Source organism: Myodes glareolus, chromosome 5, assembly GCF_982192425.1.
Source record: "Myodes glareolus chromosome 5, mMyoGla1.1, whole genome shotgun sequence".
In the NCBI taxonomy this organism is placed as follows: Eukaryota; Metazoa; Chordata; class Mammalia; order Rodentia; family Cricetidae; genus Myodes; species Myodes glareolus.
Genome location: NC_142030.1, coordinates 32,644,800 through 32,666,192, shown reverse-complemented (window position 1 = coordinate 32,666,192; position 21,393 = coordinate 32,644,800). Strand labels below are relative to the sequence as shown.

Genomic DNA, 21,393 nt, shown 5'->3' with positions numbered 1-21,393 from the left:
TGGAATACCCATGTGTTTTGGGGCTCTGAAGCTTGATTGCCAGCAATCAGAGTGTTTTTCCTACAGGTTGGTTGGTAATCCCTAGCTCTGTGTCCTCCGCAAGCCTTTTTATCAGTAGCACAGGCATATAAGACAAGAAATGGGACTACCCCATTTCTGGTGAGAATATTAAAAGTAAAAGGTGTTTAATCAGGGATTGGATTGTTATTGTTTTTCCGAGGATATCAGTTCAGAGTGATCTGACATTTATTTGGCTATATGGGCATACCTGGACACCCAGGTGTCAGAAGGGAAAGATTGACATCTTCTCAGTTAGAGAAATAGAGCTGAGGTCTCTGCAGATAAAAGTGGTTTTTCTGAGGAAGCCAAGGTCCAGGAGTGCTTATTTGGAGTTTACGTGACAAAAGATGAACATCTGAGTGAGTCTTCATATCATTGGCCTGGTCTGTATCCCCTTAATCAGATGAGTTTCTATCAGTACCCTTGAAGGGAAATGGTGTGTCTAAAGTCTCCTTTTTCAAGGGAAGTAGAATATAAACACCATCCTTGACAGGGTATTTATTGTCAGAAGATCCTCATTGGATCAATATTGGGCCTACAGCTTACGTTGGACTGAAGTGCAAATCTAGGACCCATTTATTAAGAATAATGTCTGAGGTCTACTCCATAATATCAGAAATTATATGGGCCCCTCATACAAAAGGAACATATAAGCCTCCTTTGAACAAACTGGAAAGATGTAGGGTTCCCTTTGTTCCAGGATGAAGATCGGATGTCTCCTTGATCAAAGGGAGGAGTGACTACTCTTGGGAAGAAAGGAGTTTCTGTACCCATGAGGCAGGGGAGATATGATCAAAATGTGAAAATCCCACATAACTATAAGCAAAAATTCAATTGACTTCTATACCTCATAAGCTCTTAGAATTGCCTCACCATCTACCTCTTCTTCATAGTTTAGGATGTCTGTATCTTTAGCTGAATCTACAACAGACCAAGCATCAATGTCAGGATTCAGTAAGATACTGGGTGGGAGGAACAGTGTGGTTGACTCATAAGAACTGGGTGGGACTGAGCAGTCTACAGCATGACTGGTGACTTTACTTAAGGAAGTGGAAATGGGTTCCTGGATTTGTTTGCTCTTCTTGACTTCTGTGAACTCTAACCAGAGGGACCAATGCTCTTTGGTCAATGGTGAACTATTCTTTGTGCCCGTCCTCAGAGGGAAATTTCTGAAGGCCATTTGGGCCAAGGTGGATATTTTATATCCTAAGTTTTCAGAGCAAAAATGGTAAAGTATGGGAAGGAGACAGATCCTTAGTTAGTTAAGGGGGAATGCCACTGCTTACCTTCTATAAAGGAGAAGGTACAGGCATTCCCTAGTCAGTCTCTAACTCTTCAGTGAACTCTAGAAAATCCTTTTCTCTGAGGACTCCTTTTGAGGCTTGATAGCAATCAGAGGATTCTTCTGACAATTTGAATCATAGTCCCATTGTCTGTTCCCTACTTAAACTTTGGATAAGCAGCACAGGTGTAGACATGGAGGACAGGCACCTTTCTGGTATGCAGCTTGAAAACAGATGATCTCAGATCCAGGGTAGTTCTTATTCTTCTGCCATGCAACTTCAATCTAGAGTTCCACGAGGTTTCTTTGGTGGTCAGAAGTGTATTTCCTAGCCATTCAGTTCTGAGGGAGAAGCTCCAGCCTCTCTTAGTTGCATTTGGTAGGCCTGAGTCCGGCATGAACACAAAGAGAAGCTCCTATGTTTTCCTGGTAATAGGGACTCAGTCTCAAGTACCTGTCAACCAAATCTGAATATTTGAGACACATTCTTCAGGCACAGGGCCAGTTCTGTAGCTTACTTTATCAAACAGGCATGTCTCAGACTCCTCCAGTAGAGACATGATGTAGGAGGGTCTTCTATCTATCTGTTGCTTTCATTGGTTAATTAATAAAGAAAACTGCTTGGCCTGATAGGTCAGAACATAAGTAGGCGGGGAAGACAGAACAGAATGCTGGGAGACAGAAGCAGAGTGAGAGAGCTGCCTGCCATGAAGCTGCCAGGTCAGACATGCTGAATCTTTCCTGGTAAGCCATGACCTCATGGTGAGATACAGATTATTAGAAATGGGTTGAGTCAATATGTGAGAATTAGCCAATAAGAGGCTGGAGGTAATGAGCCAGGCAGTGTTTAAAAGAATACAGTTTCTGTGTAATTATTTCGGGTGTAAAGGGGAATATCTGAGTCTTGTCCTGGTAGAAGTAGAAGTAAGGCTGGAAGTCCCATGAGGAGAGGTGGAATGTCTGAAGTTCTCTTCATGAGATGGAGTAGTTCCCATGTCACCTTCTCTAGAAGTGGAAATTTCTTTGTTCTCTTGGGGAGTAGCGTTTGGTTTCTGGTCCCTTTTGGCAGATGAAGAATGTCTAGTTCCTCTTTATGACAAATAGAGTTGCTTACAGCCCTCATGTTCTGTATGGGAAACATGAACATCTGTTTTGTTAGAGGAAGCCTGTTCCAATTTGGTTTTGGTAGATCTGGAAGGTCTAGAGATGCCTTGGGAACAGAGAACTTTTGAGGCGCTCCTCACGAGATTGTGAGGATCTACAAACTCCCTTGGCAGAAGTAGTAGTGAGGCTCTTTTGGGGCTCAGTTTTAAGCCTTGCACCACCTTTGTCAGAAACGGAAGCTCTGTCCCCCCTTTTGGAAGAATGGTGAAATTTCAAGCCTAATCTTCTGATGGGACAGATTTGAGGCCTGATTCTTTAGAAGCATTTCTCGATTTTGCTTTCTTTGATTATAAATGTCTGAAGCCACCTGTGGAAAAGGAGAACATCTGAGATCTTTAGGAGGGTAACTAGAACTGAAGTTCAATTCTGATGATACTGGGGGTGGGAAACTCCTTGGAGAGCTTGAGTCCTTTCTGACATATATGCAAGATGTGAGCCTTTTTTTTTAGCAGAAGGGAATGATCTTAAGGCATCAAGTTCTGAAAGTGAATATCTGATATTCCCTTCATGAAATAGAGCACGTCTTGCTACTTTTTTGTTAGAATTGGAAAGTCTATGACTTGTTTTGGGATAAGAGGAATATCTTAGGCAGTTATCATGAGAAGGAATAGAAATAAAATCACCATGTACATAAATGGATAGTCCCAGAAACTCTGTTGAAAAGAAAGGTCCTACACCTTTTTGGGTATATGGTATAGGTTCTAGAATCCCTTGGGATGGTTTGGGATTTTCAAGAGTGTCATAGAGAGGTGATGATGGCTCCAGTATCCCTTGTCCGTATACTGAAGGACTCAGAGGACCTTGGTCAGAATTCAAAAGTCTCAGAACCTCTAACAAAGATGGAAAAGATTCTGGAGTATCTGACACAGATTCTAAAGTCTTAAAAACCTCTTTGGCTATTGGAAAAGGCTCTGAGGTCTCTGGTGTAAGAGAAGGTTGCAGAGTCTGCCCTGAAGGAGGCAGATGTTCTAAAGAATCTTGGGAAGTTGGTGAAGTTTCTGTAATCCCATTGTTATAAGATGGTATTTCTAGAATACTCTGGGTAAATAGTGGAGTTTCTAGTGTCCCCTGATCATAGTCAGAAAATCCAAGCTTTTCTGGATCAGATGACAAATATCCTAAAGACCCATGATCCAAACAAGAGTCTGAAGCCTCTTGGGATAACAAAGAAGTATCTGGAGACTCTTAAGCAGATACTTTGTAAATGTCCAAGTGATTCCTGTGCTGATATGGACAGTCCCATAACTCTTGTGAATGTAATGAATTTCCTCCATAGCCTTGCTAAGATGGTGAAGCTCCTTGTATACCTGAAAATATTTCCTGGCAACCTTGTTCTGAGGGGGAGAGTGACCCAATCCCAGATGCAGATGGAATGGGTCTCAGAGAGTCTTGTTCAGGAGGGAAAGGTCCCAGGGTTCTTCAGGAGATACTAATGGTCCTAAAATTTCTTTTTCAGATACGGAAGGTCCCATAGTATTTTGGGGAGAGAAGGAAATTCCCAGAGATCCTGGGGTAGATGGAAAAGTTTCTGAAGTTCCTGGGGAAAAGTCTGATATATTACAAGCCTCTTTGGTAGATGGCAGAGGTTCAGAAGTCTCTGGCATAAGGGGATACTGTTGTAGAATCTGCAGTGAGAAGGTAGATGTCCTAGAGAGTCTTGGGCAGGTGGTGAAGTTTCTATAATCCCATGGGTAGATGGTATTTCTAGAGTGCTATGTGTAGATGGTGCTGTTTCTAGTGTTCCCTGTGAAGATTCAGATAGTCCAAGATCTCCTAGATCAGACAATGATAATGACTGTCCTAAAGGCCCTTGGTCTAAACAAGTGCCTGAAGCCTCTTCAGATGACAAGGAAGTATCTGGAGACCCTTGAGCAGATGGTGAATGTCCAAGAGATTCTAGGATATGGACAGTCCTAGAGCCCCTTGTGTAGACAATGCATTTCCTGAATAGATTTTCTGCAGTGGTGAATCTTGTAAAGATGCGTTCTCACCCGAAGACATTTCCTGTAAACCTTTATCTGTTAGTGAAGGTCTAATAGGCCCCATTTAAGATGAGGTAGATTTCACGAACCATTGGTCAGATGGAGAAAATTCCAGAACTTTGTGGGAAACTGTTGGTGATCTCAGTGTCACTTGGTCACTTATAGAAGGGCCCACTGCACCTTTGGCAGATGTTGAAAGTCTCAGTGCCTCTACGATAGATGTTTTAGAGACCTTGAGATAGATTTTACAGTACTATAAACCTCTTCAGAAGATGGCAAAAGTTCTGACATCTCTGAAGCAAATTGGGAAGTACCCAGAGGCTGTTCCAAAGAAGTCTGAATTCCTAGAACACTTTGAGATGATGGTGCAATTACTATAGACCCTTGAGCAGATGATGGTGTTTTTCTAGCACCTTGTGTAGATAGTGATGTTCCTAAAGTATCTTTTAAAGATTGAGGAAGTCCACAATCTCGTGGAGTAGATAATGAATGTGCTAAAGCCTCTTGAGCTTAAAAAAAAAAAAAAAAAGCCTCTTGGGAAGATGCGGACATTTCTGGAGACTCGTGATCAGATTTTGAATGTCCTACAAACTCTTGTGCTGATATGCAAGTTCCAAGAGCCGTTTGCACAGATAATGTTTTATTTTATTTTTTCTTTTAGTTTTATTACTTAAAAAAAATACCAATCCAAACTCCTACTCCATCCCCTCCTACCACTCCTTCCACCCACCCTCCCACCACTCCCCCTCCAATCCTATGAGAGGGCACCTTGTCCTGTGGAAAGTCGAAGGCCCTCCCTACTACATCTAGATTGAGCAAGGTATACATTCAATGAGAATAGGATCCCAAAAAAGCAAGCACATGCAGTAGAGACAAATCCCAGTGCCTCTGCCTGCCACACCAACTCCAGTGTCGCCTGTATGACATGACATATGTCATTATGCCAGATGGGAGCTACGTGTCCTATGGGACGAGGCTTCTTGAAGGTCAATGACAGATGGCCCGGTATTAACCACCACTGAAGCATAGACGGGCTTCTCGATTAGCTGGCTATGCGGGATATGGGCTTTGCACAATCTCTTTTAATAATGATATTTTATATATCTACAAGACAAGGATTATCTCTTCAGGAACAGCTCTGGGATAGGGAAGCACAGTATGGGAATGTATAAGACTACAGCAAAACCCTTATCATACATGGGGTGTATGATGAGCAAGGGAATAGATGGGTTAATGTTGATGGACAAAGAGTGTTATATTATACTTTGAACTTAATGGATAGGCTTGCTAGATCCCAACCTCCATCATGACTGCTGCATTAGAAGGCACAAAAAAAGTATATTTCAGCAGGTGCAGAGAACTGATTAGGCATATTTGGTCACTATATGAGATAAAGAAAGGGTTAGAAAGAGGAAGGGCCATGATAGTGATAATGAGACAGAAACTTTCTATTCATAAGATGAGACCACTTGTCTGAGATTTACGTTCCCAAGGACAAGATTTCCTCTTCTAAGGATGCTTTATGTCTAACACCTGTCCTCATAATATGCTTTTCTTAAATATTGCTGATGTAACTAAAAGCTTTCATACTGTGCCAACTAATCATACATGATCTTCTGATTTGTTCTTTGTTTGAAAACTATATAATGAAAACATGAATTCAGTAAAATCGCAGCAGATTCCAACAACTCTCTTGTGTGTTGTCTCTGTCTGTCATTCGCCGAACTTGTGCCTTCCTGTGTACCAAGACCCTGCTTTTTCCATGGTCTGAGTGGCTCCCCTGACCTGATCCGTGGCAACTGTCAGTGGCCCCTCAGTCTGCCCCAACATTCAGAGGGACTAATTTGATCCCATGCTCTTTCACTCCCAGTCCGGTTGGAGCTGGTGAGTTCCCATCAGCTCAAGCAAACTGTCCCAGTAGGTGAACCCCTCATGGTCTTGACTTCCTTGTTCGTATTTTCACTCCTTCCACTCTTCAACTGGACCTTAGGAACTCAGTCCAGTGCTCCAATGTGGTTCTCTGCCTCTGTTTCCATCTGTTGTTGAACGAAGTTTCTATGGTGATATTTAAGATAATCATCAGTCTGACTACAGGGCAAGGCTAGTTCAGGAACCCTCTCCTCTATTGCTTAGGGTCCTAACTGGGGTCATCCTTGTAGATTCCTGGGAATTTCTCTAGAGCCATGTTTCTTGCTAACCTTATAATGGCTCCCTCAATTAAGATATCTCTTTTCTTGCTCGCATATCTGTTCTTCCTCCCTCTTGACTATCCCATTCCTTTAAGTTCTCAACCCTCTTTTCCTCCCCTTCCTACTACTCCCCAGCCCCATGCTCCCAATTTTGTTAGGCGATCTTGTCTGTTTCCAATTCTCAGGTGGGTCTATATATGTTTTTTCTTTGGATTCACCCGTTTCTCAAGGATCACGAACTATAGGCTCAATGTCCTTTGTTTATGGCTAGTATCCACTTATGAGTAAGCACATACCATATTTATTTTTGGGGTGTTTGGGTTACCTCACTCAGCACAGTGTTTTCTAATTCCATCCATTTCCATGCAAAACTCAAGACGTCATTGTTTATTACTGCTGAGTAGTACTCTAATGTGTAGATGTGCCACACTTTCTTTATTCATTGTTCAGTTGCAGGGCATCTAGGTTGTCTCCAGGCTCTATTACAAATAGTGCTGCTATGAACATAGTTGAACAAATGCTTTTGTAGTAGAATGAGCATCTTTTGGGTATATTCCAAAGAGTGGCATTGCTGAAGCCTAAGGTAGGTGGATTCCCAATTTTCTGAGAAATCACCATACTGATTTCCAAACTGGTTGTACAGGTTTGCATTCCCACCAGCAATGGATGAGTGTTCATTCTCCTTATTCCACATCCTCTCCAGCATAAGTTATTATTAGTTTTTGATCTTAGCCATTCTTACAGGTGTAAGATGGTATCCCAGAGTTGTTTTGATTTGCATTTCCCTGATAGCTAAGGATGTTGAACATTTCCTTAAGTATCTTTTGGCCATTTGAAATTCTCTTGAGAATTCTGTTTAGTTCAGTACACCATTTTTTAATTGCATCATTTAGAATTTTAACATCTAATTTCTTGAGTTCTTTATATATTTTGGAGATAAGTCCCCTGTCAGATGTGGGGTTGGTGAAGATCTACTCAGTAGGCTGTCCTTTTGTCTTATTGACTGTGTCCTTTGCTTTACAGAAGCTTCTCAGTTTCAGGAGGTCTCATTTATTCATTGTTGCTCTTATTGTCTGTGCTACTGGGGTTATATGTAGAAAGTGGTTTACTGTGCCCCTGCATCGCATGCTACTTCCCATTTTCTCTTCTTTCAGGTTCATTGTGGTCAGACCTATATTGAGGTCTTTTATCCATTTGGACATCAGTTTTGTGCATGGTGATAGATATGGATCTATTTTCATTCTTCTACATGTTGACATCCAGTTATGCCAGCACCATTTGTTGAAGATGCTTTCTTTTTTCCGTTGAACAATTTTAGCTTGTCGAAAAATCGTGTTCCTAGGTTTGTGGGTTAATATCCAGGTCTTCAACTCAATTCCATTGGTCAACATCTGTTTTTATGCCAATACCAGCTGTTTTCATCACTGTAGCTCTGTAATAGAGCTTGATGTCAGGGATGGTAATGCCTCAAGCAGTTCCTTTATTATACAGTATTGTTTTGGCTATCCTGGCTTTTTTGTTTTTCCATATAAAGTTGATTATTGTTCTTTGAAGGTCTATGAAGAATTGTGCTGGGATTTTGATGGGGATTGCATTGAATCTATAGATTGCTTTTGGTAGGATTGCCATTTTTATTATGTTGATCCTACTGACTCAAGAGCATGGCAGATTGCTGGCCCACGTGACTGTGTGGACTGTGTCCAGTGTGGCACTATCATGTGTCTGTGTGGACACTGTCCCACATGCACAGCTGTGTGGAGGACATGGAGGAGGTGGCCACATGACATTTGTGGTCCACGTGGTCACACGGGCCAGTATCCACACAGTCACATGATAGTGCCACAGGGGACACAGTCCACGGACACACAGAACAGTACCCACCAGGACACACAACAGCACTACACGGGACACAGTCCACACAGACACACACAAAAGATCGCATGATGACCTCGGGCACATGGGAGGCACAGAAAAATTCCATGTCAAATAAATAGCAGTTTATGATACAAGTCTGTCCGCAAAGACCCACATGTGGCCACCTGGGCCAGTCCCATCATGTCAAGTGACCACGTAGGCAGGGCGGGCAGCAGCCTCCAGTGTCACGTGACCATGCGGGCAGAGCAGCAGCGGGCAATCTTCAGTGTCTCTCATGTCATGTGGTCTCCCCAGTCACACGTGGTCCCTGTCCACACATGCATACAGGTCCACCTTCCCCAACGGGGCGAGTGTTTCGATCGACCTCTGGGCTAGCGGGGACCACAGTTTCTGCTCCACAGGGCTGAGCTCAGAGGGGAGGCTGTGGGAAGATGATAGGGTCAGGGCTGTGGGCAGGGCTAGGATGTCTGGTGGGAGCAGAGGAGCCTGGTCCCCCGCTGTTCCTGGAAGTCTCCTGGCAGGGTGTAGGGGCTCCCAAAACAAGTCATGCCCTGGGCTGGAGACACGTGATACAGACACCACATGCTGGAGGGCGCCACGTCACTCGAGCAACACCAGGACCAAGGGCAGGCAGTCACACATGCTCACCGGTCACCCCTTGTCCAGCTGAACCATGCCCATGACCATGCAGCCACCTGAGACTCGTTCACAACCATCACATCATCACCCACCACCTGGTGCCCACCCAAGAACCCCATGCCCACACCCATCACCTGACGTCTACCCAAGCCCACGTGCTCACCCATCATCCCAAGGGTCCCCGGCCACCTCCTCGGTGACGAGGAAGTCGTATTCCTCCGCCGCATACTTCTCCCAGTCTGAGAGCTCAGGCCCATCGGGGTCGCTCTCCTGCGAGGTGCAAGAGAGTCCATGAGATGTGGAGAAGTGTGGGGGCTCACGCGGGAACACAAGGGGAACACAGGACACGCACCCGCAGCAGGGACGCCTGCTCTCGCTGCTCGTAGTCCAGGTACTTGTCCACATTGAAAAACGTGTCGAAGAACACGTGGGCGAGCTTGCAGCGCTTCAGGTCAGGCAGCGTGATCTTCCCTGCGGGGTGGGTGGGCCGTGGGGTGACAGGGGCGGGAGGGTGGGGCTGCAGTGTCTGGGGTAAGGAAGGTGGGGCGTCGGAGTCACAGGGGAAGGAGAGTGGGGCCACCGAGTGAGAGGGGAGGGGCAGTGGGGCTGTGGAGGTCATTGGGTTCATGACCAGGTTTCACCGAAAAGTGGGAGGAAGTAGCCCCGTGGGAGACGTGGCCACACAGGACGAATCCGAGCCATGTAGAGGGATCAGTCCATGTGAAAAGCCACCCACTCGTGTCCTGCTCGCCCAGGACCACATAGACACGTGAGGGTTGACCACATGTGATGGAAGTCACAGCCATAAGGAACGATACATAGCCACATGTGTGGTACTCACCCAGGATCACACAGACACGGGAGAGGAGACCATGAACGACAGGGTTATGCCCACGGAGCACAGCATCCAGCCACGCGCATCACACTCACCTGGGATCCGTGGCTGCACCAGGTCCAACATCTGGCACACACAGTCCTCTAAGGGCAGTGGCTCGATGGCCCGGGCGTCCAGGCGCCGCATCTGCTCCTTGTAGAAATACTCGAGCTCATATAGGGAGAGCACGCCATCACCATCCAAGTCCATGCAGCGGAACCAGTATTCAATGCTGTGGGGAGTAGGGGGGCCATGTCAGCCTGGAACGACAAGGGACACGGCAACAGGAACACAAACAGACATATGCAGCCACAGTTTATAGACATGGAACAGGGTTCCCATACACACGGACATGTGGGCCTACAGGCACGAGACGTGCAGTGACCCGCAATGGGGCATAGGGTGACATGCACATGCACCACACATGGGTCACGGACATGGGACACAAGGGTACCACAAGCCATGGAGGAACCCACATGGGACCATGCCCACCTGGTTGGAGTCTTCTTGTCCTCTTCGGAAAGCAAGAACCACACGAAGTCTGCGTAGCTGATCTTCCCGTTCTTCTGCATCTTCCGGTCTCTGGGGGGGGGGCAAGGGCCTCACGTGGGGGTGGGGTCACAACTGGTGGAGTGGCCACGCCCACCTATGAGTGGCATCACAGTTCACACCCTCCCAGCGACAGCACCATGTGGCCAAACTCACATCCCAGCAACATCAGGCCCAGCGGCCACACCCAAACCCATGGATGTCACAACCTTGGTCATGTGACGGAGACCATGAGCAGTGCCCCCCACACCCAGGGACCCACCTGCTACACCAACACACCCTCCTCCACCCCACACATACCGTGTCACCGCACCTGAGAAGATCCTGTCAATCATCCGGGAGGAGATGGCTGTGGGAGAAAGGCAGGACGGGAGGGTCACGGCTGATGACTGACAGGACCGGGTCAGCCACGCCCATGCAGGCTTCATCCCATCCAATGCCCCACCCCCACCTAGCCCCAATGCAGTAGCTGCCCCTCCTCCACAGCTGACTGTGGTTGCCTTGGCACATTAGGTCGGAGTGTCCACCTGCAGGTTCCTCCCACATACTCAAGTCCCTCCTGTCCAGGCCCCGCTCAAACCCGCAGGCCTCATGGATCTTCCCCCTCACTGTGGTCTTGCTCGTCCACCTGCAGGCCCTACCCCCATTCCAAAGCCCCTCCCACTCAAGCCCCGCCCAGACCCGGAACCCCTCCCCTCCCACCCCTCACCATGGTCGGAGTGGCGACCCAGGTCCTGTGCATCCACCTGCAGGTCATGGTCCGTGTCCAGCTCCCAGAACTTGCAGTAGATGACGTAGAAATGCTCATAGGAGAAGAACTCAGTCAGCTGGTTGATGTCAGGCTCTACCTCCAGCAGCGCCACATTCTGGAAATGTATGGGTGAGGTCACGGGAGGCCCCACCCACTGGCTCAAGGCCCCGCCCACTGGCTCCAGGTCCTGCCCCCACCTGCAGGAAGTTGCTCCTCCGCAGCTCGGTGCATGTGATCCAACCGGACCACGACCTGTTCACAGTGTAGAAAATCCTCTGGATGACCTGTGGGTCAGGGGTTCAGCGTGGGGTCAGGGGGTCGGTTGGTCTGAGGGTCAGGGTGGGGGTTAGGGTGTCTGTGGGGGGGGGGGTGTCACGGTATTGGCACAGAGACACGTGGCCATGACTCACCATGGCGATGTACTTTGAGTGACAGCCTATGTCAGGCCCGCTCACCAACCCCACAGTGATGATCATGGGGAGGGGGTCACGGGGATCATGCAGTCGTGGTCATTACTTACCGTGGTGATATAGCGGGAATGAAACTCAGGCGCCTCCTTCAGGAAAGACAGGCCAGGGTGCGTGTTCACCACATCCTGGGGAACATGAAGGGTCCCTGACGGTTGGGGGAGGGACCGTGTGTGTATGCGTCTGTCAGTCCGTGTTTGTGTCAGCCTGCATGTCCGTCGGTCCTTGTGTCCCTCTGTGTCTGTGACCGCGTGCAAATCTCTCCTTCTGTGGGTCTGTCTGTGTGTCCTTCCACTTCTGTGCCCGTCTATCTGCGTGCCCATCTGTCCGTATGTGCATGTCTGTGTGTGCCTGGGTAACTGTGTGCCTGCCTGTCTGTTCACGTATCCACCTGTCCACACATCTGTCCCCCGGTCCCCCGCACCTGCAGCAGTGGCACAAAATCCTCCTGCACCAGCCCCTTGCTCCCCGGCGCCATCAGCAGCTGCACGAACCTGGCGGCCTCGTCGTGGCACGTGAGGAGGATCCTGGGGGGCACGCCCAACCCGACGATGTCACACGCCCACCCCACTTCCAGACATGACCACGAGCCTCGCGGCACTCCCTTCACCATGGGCAATGGGCAACGAATATGTGCAGGGACATGGATCCTGGCCACGCCCCCCACCAATGATGTCACCAGCCCTGCTCCCGGCCATGCCCCCTGCTTCTAGTCATGCCCATTCCGACTATGTCACCACCCCCACTTCCTGCCACGTTCTCCCACTCACTTCCTCCACATGACCACAAACTTGTGCATGGACACAGAGCCCGTGTGCTCCCCGCCCGCACTGTAGAACAGTGGCCCCTTCCAGTAGAGCGGGCAGCCGCAGGCCTGGGGGGGGAAGAGCGGGAGACTCGGTGGGTGGGGCTGGTGGGAGGGGCAGGGTTGCCAAGGGGAAGGGTTGGGGGGAGGGGCAACTTCCCCATCCATGGCCAGTACCCATGGCCTCCATCCCCACCCTGGTCATTCATCCCATGTTCCGTGCCATGGCATCTCCCGTGGTTTCCATGCACCCCCAACACCCACCTTGGCCACGCGGCCCATGTCTCCTACAGTGGCCCGCTCCTGCGGGAACTCCGCGAAGACTCTCTTGATACGGCTGAGGACAGCGTCCACGTCTAGTGTCTCTGGTGGGTGCCCATGTGGGAAGTAGAAAGTGGGGATGCAGCAGCTGGAGGCCGGTGGGGGCGGGTCCTCCTGGGGAGGCTGCACCTGGGGGTTGGGGGTCATGGTAAGCACAGGGTGAGCACACGTGAGCACAGATGAACAGAGCACATGGGTGAGCATGTGTGTACAGGTGTCTGCACGTGTGAACATGCGTGTACATGTTTCTGCACGTGTGAACACGTCTGCAGGCATGTCCCTGGGGTCCCCTGTCCTGTGCACTTACCTTCCTATGTCCAGGGCTCCTGCAGGAGGTACGCACAGGGCGGGAGCAGGCCAGGGGCAGGGCGCAGATGACATCAGGTGGCTCTGGTCTGTGGCGGGTGACGTCAGGGGGCGTTCCCGGGCCCCCGCGGGTGGCGTCATCGCTCCCCGGCGCGTCCCGGATGCGGCGCAGGCTGTCGTGCAGCGCGCGCTGGGTGTTGGGGTCGCTGAGCCAGCGTAGGAAGAGCTCGTCCACCTTCCGCTTCAGGACGGGCTGTAGCGGCGGCATGACGGGCGGAAGTGCGCGTGGACGGACCGGGAGGGCAACGAACACGCGGACCGGAAAAGCGGACGGACGGGGACAGCGGTAGCAGAAGCGCGGACACGCCTGCTGCTCAGCGTAGCTTCAGAACGGGAGCGTCCGCGGCGCGGAAGAACTACGTCATCAGAGCAGCACCGGGAATACAGAGGATTGTGTCATCACGGCGCTTCAGCCCTCAACATGGCGGACCACGGGGGCGGTGACTGACGCGCGGACACGCCCCCTGTGCAGTGCTGGTTCAGAACTGTCTCGTCTGCGGCGCCGAAGATTCGCGTCATCACAGCGGCGCCCGCCACATTGAGATGCGTCATCAGAACACGCCGACAGTCTCCATGGCGACGGCGTACGCGCGACCACGCCTGCTATGAGAGCAGGCTTCAAACCAGGCGCTCCGGGCAAGGCGTTGTCCGTAGAGCTATGCGTCATCACCCCCGCGCCGCTCACCTAGCGAGCGCGTCATCAGTAGCCGTCATCCGCGTCCACAGAGTCTGCGTCATCTCTGCGCCATCAACCTAGCGGGTATCCTTCGTAAAGGTCTAGAGAGTAAAATAAGTCTTAGAAGCGAGGTCTTTTTCCCTCCCAAGGTGATCACTCTGCCTTCCAAAGGAAACTGCTGCTTACAGCTTCTGGAAAATACACATCAGTGCATATAAACATACATCTCAATTTATAAACTGCATCTCCCAGTCTTTTTATAGAGAAGAAGATTCATTCAGCGTCAACGCCTCACTTTCTTATTTGACTTTATGTCTCTGAACATTTTCCCATATCCAAACACACAGATACCCTTCACCACGATAGGACTTATTGTAGCCTCCAACAGTATGTACTTTCTAGTCATTTTCTAAGTTAAGTCCACCACGGGCATCTTCATAATTACATCCTCATCTGTACAGGCTTGCCTCAGAGTGAGTTCAGGGGATGAGAACAGCTGCCAGTATTTAAAAATCTGATATTTGTGGCCAAGTTATACAAGGTAAGCACATATCCATGCCTGTGAGATATAAATAGCTCCCGGCTCTGAGGACTCAGACTTACTAAGTGACATTTATCTGTGTGAAATTTTAAGGCGTCAGTAGAAAGGATTGCTGCTTTCTAATGATCGGAACTAGCCAAACTGTTGTAGTTTGATTCTTCCTCACTCCCTGTAACAATCACTCAGCCAGAAAGATCAGTTTTAATGTCTATCCGCAGTTCCTGTAAAATAAGGAAAAAATTCACATGATACATTCCTTCTAGGACTTTGGATTGGAAGAAGTCTGAAAATTTTTCTGCATTATCTATCACTTTTACTTTAGCTTCTAAGGCAATCAAAATTACATTAGTCTCACTTATACATTAATAGTCTAACTGTATCTTATATTGTGAAGATCTGAAATCTGTTTGGGAAGTTGGTGATCCATACTGAGTGAAATGTAAATGGTCTTAGGTTAATAAGGAATTCAAGCAACACAACTAAGGCAAGAAGAGGCAACGGCGAGCACTGCTGTCCCCTTCCCACTGAACACATGTTGATTCTCATTAAGCTTCACAATTATACTTTGCTGAAAACAAAGTAGACTGTGCAAGCCATACAGGTGAGAGAAGACTAGGGTAGATGACACACGTAGTGTTCCCCTAGACAAACACACGTCTAGAGGAAAAGGAGACTTGAGGCCTGGAGAGGGGAACTGACTTCTCTGAGGCCATCGCTCTAGGACATTACGGAAGCAGAACTAGGATGTGGGTTGCTTAAGGTCCAGGCCAAGATGCTCTCTCATCACATAACACGTGTGTCAAGATTCCACATGTGAGCAATGGGCAATCTAACCATGGATCCCGCAAGCCGTCATTAAAAGAGAAAATGCACATCACAGGACAGACGCAATGAGATACCTGGTGGCCCTCTGGTGACTTTGTATTGAGTTTTTCAGGCCATAAATAACTGCTATGGTGGACAGTGATTTGGGGATACCAAATAATTACTTTGTTCTCCCAAACCCAGTAGACCCCTTAGAACTAGACTGAATATTCCCACATTTTTGTTCAATTCCCTGTATTGCCATTGGCAGCAAAGACTCCGTCCTTGTCCGACGTGGGTCTCCAAAGCCTTGGTCTGGATGTAGACACCCCCAGAACAATGAACAGGTATGTTTATTTATAAACAACGTGGGCTCAGAGTTTTGTCATTAGTGCACAGGCAGACCAACAGAACCTTCGCACCTGACGTGTCTCTGCTGCAAGCGGCTGCCCCTGTGCCTTGTCCAGCATGTGACCATGTGGCTCCGGGTCTCTCCCACCACAGCTGGGACACCACCTGTGCCAGTTAGAAAGAAATGGCCCCGTAGGTGCATAGGGAATGGCACGATTAGGAGGTGTGGCCTTGTTGTAGTAGATATGGCCTTGTTGGAGGAGGGATTTGAGGTCTCAGATGCTCAAGCTAGGCCTAGTGTGGCACTCTCCCTTCCTACCGTCTGCTGATCCAGACGCAGGCCTCTCAGCTACCTCTCCAGCATCATGTCTGCCTGTGTGCCAAACCATGCTTCCTGCCATGATGACAATGGGCTAAGCCTCTGAACTGTAGGCCAACTCAAATGAAACACCCTCCTTCATAAGAGTTGTGGTTACGGTGTCTCTTCACAGCGATGGACACACTAACACAGCACCAAAGATGTCCTCAGGCATTGCCAAATGACTTCCCACATCCCATCCAGCTGGATGAGAGCTACTGCCCTTGGCTCACAGTGCCACATCAGATGGACTCGGCCAGGCCAGGTTAGGTCACTAGAGTCTTAGTTGGGAAATAGAGCTACTGCCACATACTCTGGAAAAGTCATCAAAATTAGACCACGGACCAAGATGGGGTCACACCAACCAGTGTTATTATTAAACAGCAGGGTGCTGAGAATCAAATTCAAGCCTTCTGCTAGAGCAGCAAGTGCTCACTGCAGGCTTTTTTAGGATGTGAATTCAAGACTCAAGTCCTCAGAATAGTTGGTTCCCAAAGCATCTTAGGGAGATACCTGCATTCAGACCTCCAGGTGATCTGATGAGAAAGTCTGAGACGTGTAACTTCTCCTTCACCTGATGTGCTCATCTAAGTTGTCCTATTACCCCTTCCCCCCAAAAAAGCCTCAGGAGTCAGGAGTCAGATGGGGTAATAACCTGATAGAGCAAGAAAGCAGTGGAGGGATGACCAGCTGACCTCTCCATGCTTCCCAGATCAAAAAAGACCTCAGAGAGATCCAAGTCCATCCCTTCTTTCCTGTGCATATTCCTGTCTCTGAATATGTATGTCTCTATACATATTCCTGGCATCCCTGTAGTTCATTTCGGTCAGCTAGTCCTTGAGTCTGCCTCCTCATTCAAGGTTAACTTTATTAACAGTCTTAGAGTGTCAGTTCAATCAAATATCCTGCAATGTTCACCCTAAACTTCCAACCAAACTCTTAATCCTGCTGAGCTCAACTTCAGAAGAGCACTTGGGTTCATCCCATTCCCTGGCTTCTGCCACTGCCTTAAAATTATCCATGGTTCTACTGAGCACTAGAGACCAACCGCTGGTGACCTTGACCAAGGAAAGCAGGTATCTGCCAAGCAGTCTTCCTGAAGGCCTAGGAACCCTGAAATCTGATCAAAATTTAGGCCTGTCATGCCAGTTATTTGGGTAGATTGACAACACTGGAACAGGAGAATTGCCTAAGCAATTTACTGAGACCCTCTGTCAAAAAAAAAAAAAAAACCAAACAGGGCTGGGGCTGGTGAAATGGCTTAGCAGTACAGGCACCTGCCGTCACACCTGACAACCTGAGTTTGATCCCCATGTTCTACATGGTAGACCAAGAAAACTGACTTCCCCAAAGTCATCCTCCACCCTCCTCAAGTGTGCAATCCTGTACACATGCCCCACCCACACACACAAATAAAAGAAGTAAACATAAAACACAAATAGGGCTGGGTATAAATTCAGTGGTGTCAGGTGTTAGCTTGCCAGGAGTTCTCGAAGCCCTAGAGTTGATCCCCAGGACTGAAGTGGGGGAAACAATACATGGCTTTCCCAGGTCATGGGAATACCTTTGAGGAGTGTCCCTTTCAGAGGGTCACGAGGATCTCAAGTGCGGTTCTAGGCCCAGCATTAGTGGTACCTGAGACCTTGTCAGAAGGACAGAGTCCAGGATTTAATCACACCTCCCTCTCCTCCCCTCCCAGGCCCCAGGGTGAAACCAGCCCTGTTTGAAGGGACTTGCTGTTACAAGCGTCACCCTGCTTTGAGGACCATGTGCTGTTCTTTAGGGTTCCTAAGCTCCCTACCCGCCGTCCTCAGGGCCAGTCCGAAGCACACCTGCCCACCACAGTATGTGCTGCTAAGTTCCAGCTGCCGAGAACCAGGCAGATGGGGAAGGGGACCTTTGCCAGATCATCCCGTCTGTCAAGAGCAGCACTGTCACAGTGTGGACTCTTGCAGCAGGTCTAGCCGCTTCCTGTTTCTCATGGTGGCCCGAAAGTTCTTGACCCACTTTCTCCCTGCCTGCACCCCAGGAGGACATCCTACCAGATTGCCCTTCCAATTTCAACCAGAGAGAAATAACAACTTATTGATAGAGATCTTGCCTGGTGTACACAAATTCTGGGGTGACTTTTCTCACTGCTATGACACGTACCTGACAAAGGCAACTCAAGGAAGGAGGGGGGAAATAAGGAGGAAGGGAAGAGGGAAGTAAGGAAAGAAGATGGAGGGAGGGAGGGTGTAGAGGACCGCAACCACATTCGCCATTGCAAGATGGCGCTGACATCCGGTTCCCCCGCCCGGTGAACAGGATAATGCGCATGTGTTGGCAAATTTCCAACGCTGTAGTCCCTGCCTCTCCCGAGGCGTCATCTGGGATGATGGGCAGCTGACCAATCTGAGAGTGACACGTCCGAGGTGGGGACTGTTTCCTTTATAAGGGCTGGGTTCACCTCGCTCTGGGTCTCCGCCATGTCGGCTTATGCTCTCGCTCTCAAGATGCATTAAAAAGCTGTTCTGCAGAAGGATCCTACGTGCCCCGCTGAAGGCGTAAGTCACAGACAATCCCACACCAGTTTGGAATTATGATTAATAGAATGGTTATTTATTCAAAGGGGAAAAAACTTACAGATTACCGTCCCAGACAACAGCCCCTCCGCGCGAACAGGAAAGGAGTCCAGGGGCCGGAAACGGAGCCGGAAGACAAAGAGAGAGTGGAGGACAGCCGCTGCTTTTTTTAAAGGGAGAGACCACGCCCCAATGGGCTGGTAACTCAGCGGCGATTGGCTGAAGGAGCTGAAGGAACTCCCACAGCATCTCCCCCTTTTGTTTAAGTAAGAGAGTTCTAAGCCTACTACGCAATTATATACAATAAGTACAAACCTACGAAATTATACACAATAAATACAAATATCCTATTCTAACTAGCTTAAGTCTTGTATAACAAATAACTTGGCCAAGTCATGAAAGGAAAGTAACTACATTTATATAATCTTCAATCCCATCGAAGATCTGAGAAGGGAAATAATGTTATCTGAGTAATTAGGAAGTGCAATCAAACAACTTCCAGAACATGTACCAAATCGCAGAGACAACTGGCTACCTGGACAAACACCCAAAGTCACATTTGCAGCGTTGAAGCAACCAACTTTGGCTAAGGCCTGATGTAACTGACATACCATTTTCAAAGGCAAGAAACTTCAAAACTATCTTACCCTGTCTTGGCAGGATATGACAGTCTTGTTTTATCCATTTACGGATATTCTGTAACTCTGTCAGTAGTTGAGGTATGAGCATTTTTTTACCCAAAGGCCAGTTCTGCCAAGAAGAAAGGCTCCAGGTGGAGTGTCTTTGGTGCTCAACATTCTCTCGGGCATAGATCAGTGTTGCCAGGAGTGATTGTGTCTCCCTACCATAGAACTCTGAATTAGATTAAAGGCCATTTTCTACAGCTCTTTGAAGAGGTTGAAGATTATCTATCTATACTGAATATAATCTCTATATATCTAAAGAACCTGATTAGTCTAATTATAAATGACAAACTTAGATGACTGTTGATCTATATAATTCTCAATATCTATCTAACTTAAAGACTGAGATAATAAACAAGTGTGCAATAAATGAGGACAATGAGACCTCCAAATATAAACAATGTGCAAGTATACATTGCAATATGGTAAATATATATCAATACATAAACAATATATAAGTATCTTAATCAGAGGTAGAAGTGTACAATGCAATATGGTAAATATACATATATCAATACAATATATATATACAAATACATAAAAATGTTTTAAACAGAGGTAGAAGCATGAAGCATGCATGCATAAAATAGTCAACATAATTTAACTTTGTATCAATATATAAGAATCGATACCAATATGTTTGTCTAAAAGCAATAACTCACAAGTACAAATCTATTTATCCCATAATCCAATTATCCCTCCTTTTTTTTTTTTTTTTTTTTTAAGATTCCTGTGCTTATAAAATTCCTCCCCCAACCCTCAACCGTATACTAATTATAACCAACCCCTAAATGATGTCCCTAAACCCAAGGACAAACTTTATTGGGAGAGGGGACGTCGTTCTCTAGAATTACTTCCAGCTGTCATGGGGGCGACGTTCTTTCTGGGGGATCCTGTGAAAGTAAAATGATGGTTAAATTTCAAGATCAATGTCTTTTAAAATTGCAAATAGTCTCTGAGTATTTTGTGGAGGTCTGGCCAGAATGTTGTACAAGATGTGCACCATTTCAGCACGTTGGAACCGTCTTGTGCAGCTGGTACCCAAAACAGGTCTTGTAGTAGCGCTATCAGTATCATGACGTCATATCAACCAGGTGGAGTTGTTGTTATGGGGCCCCATCTTCTTCCTGGAAACTTCAAATGTCACTGTAGGAAAAACTCATTGTTCATTGTGGAAAACTTAAACATTAATTATATAGACATATACATGAATACCTATATTCAATGAGAGACATGATAGATATATTTAATGAAGGTATGATAGATATGAAGAAAAGTAAAGATGTTTTCTAAACTCATATTTCTTTCTGTCCCATATCATGGCTCTTGACATGAGACAGAAACTCCAGAAACTCTGGGTTTTTCTTTAAACAACAGGCTTGGAATTAGAGAGGGACTGAGCCAGAGTTCAACTCTAAAACCAGCTCTATAAATTTAGAAATATGATTTAGTATATGGTACTTACAGAACCTATTCAGTTTTCTTGATAGTCCCTATTGGGCCGTTATTTTCCATCTGTCAGTATTCAAATATCCAGGGTCCCTTGAACTTTTCAAAGATCAGTGTTTTCCTGTGGAGATAAGAACAGAACCCTGCCCCCATTCTATATGCTTTTCTTACCACCTGTATGGTTATCATCATTGTAGATGCTGTCATTTCTCCTTTCCAAGAGGTTTCTCCTCTTCAAATCGAACCTTTATTAATTTTGATGGTATCCACAATTTTTCTTCTCCTGTGGAAACAAGAGCAAAACCCCTTCCCCAACGTAGCACATCTCCTGGCTTCCATTGAGAGGTCAGCACGTCTTTGAAATAAACAGGTTGGTTTAGTTCAGAAGTTTTTTCCATTATCCAATGCCTCTCTGCTGCTGTTGTTCCTTTCTCATTAGCATTAAGAAAATTCAAGGTTAATAAAGCATTATGCAATCTATTTCTGGGGGTATCTTTCATCCCTTTCTGTTTGTTTAGCATATCCTTTATAGTACGATTTGATCTTTCTATAACTGCCTGACCTGTAGGATTATTTGGTATACCTGTAACGTGTTTTATATTATAATAAGCAAAGAAGCGTTTCATTTTCTTAGATACATATG

General features: G+C 47.3%; 1 protein-coding gene and 1 long non-coding RNA gene across 3 annotated transcripts; one reads left to right on the top strand and one right to left on the bottom strand.

Moving 5' to 3' along the window:
* Positions 1–8,288: 8,288 nt before the first annotated feature.
* Positions 8,289–13,673, bottom strand: Ppp2r3b (protein phosphatase 2 regulatory subunit B''beta). Of its 2 annotated transcripts, XM_048421222.3 has the most exons (13): positions 13,266–13,673; positions 12,902–13,087; positions 12,603–12,706; positions 12,257–12,359; positions 11,886–11,960; positions 11,563–11,649; positions 11,324–11,480; positions 10,915–10,963; positions 10,558–10,647; positions 10,122–10,297; positions 9,544–9,662; positions 9,355–9,461; positions 8,289–8,973 (listed from the first exon to the last, which is right to left on the bottom strand). In XM_048421222.3, exons 1-13 carry the CDS (start codon positions 13,530–13,532, stop codon positions 8,847–8,849), a joined length of 1,647 nt encoding a protein of 548 aa, XP_048277179.2. In that variant the 5' UTR covers positions 13,533–13,673; the 3' UTR covers positions 8,289–8,846. The 2 variants fall into 2 exon arrangements, with proteins under 2 accessions (XP_048277179.2, XP_048277180.2); XM_048421223.3 differs by lacking the exons at positions 12,257–12,359; positions 12,603–12,706 and having other exon boundaries at positions 13,266–13,672.
* A 262-nt stretch (positions 13,674–13,935) lies between these two features.
* Positions 13,936–18,578, top strand: LOC148122057 (uncharacterized). Its single transcript, XR_015737869.1, has 2 exons — positions 13,936–14,541; positions 15,617–18,578. It is a non-coding gene; the product is annotated as an uncharacterized LOC148122057 (long non-coding RNA).
* Positions 18,579–21,393: the final 2,815 nt, after the last annotated feature.

Bases quoted from the DNA above. Each gene is read 5' to 3' on its own strand.
- Ppp2r3b (XM_048421222.3), bottom strand. From the start codon at position 13,532: ATGCCGCCGCTACAGCCCGTCCTGAAGCGGAAGGTGGACGAGCTCTTC. The intron at 10,964-11,323 runs GTGAGGGGTGGG...TTTCTCCCACAG, and splicing joins GGGTCGCCACTCCGACCATG to CCATCTCCTCCCGGATGATT. The intron at 10,648-10,914 runs GTATGTGTGGGG...CCCCCCCCCCAG, and splicing joins TTCTCAGGTGCGGTGACACG to AGACCGGAAGATGCAGAAGA.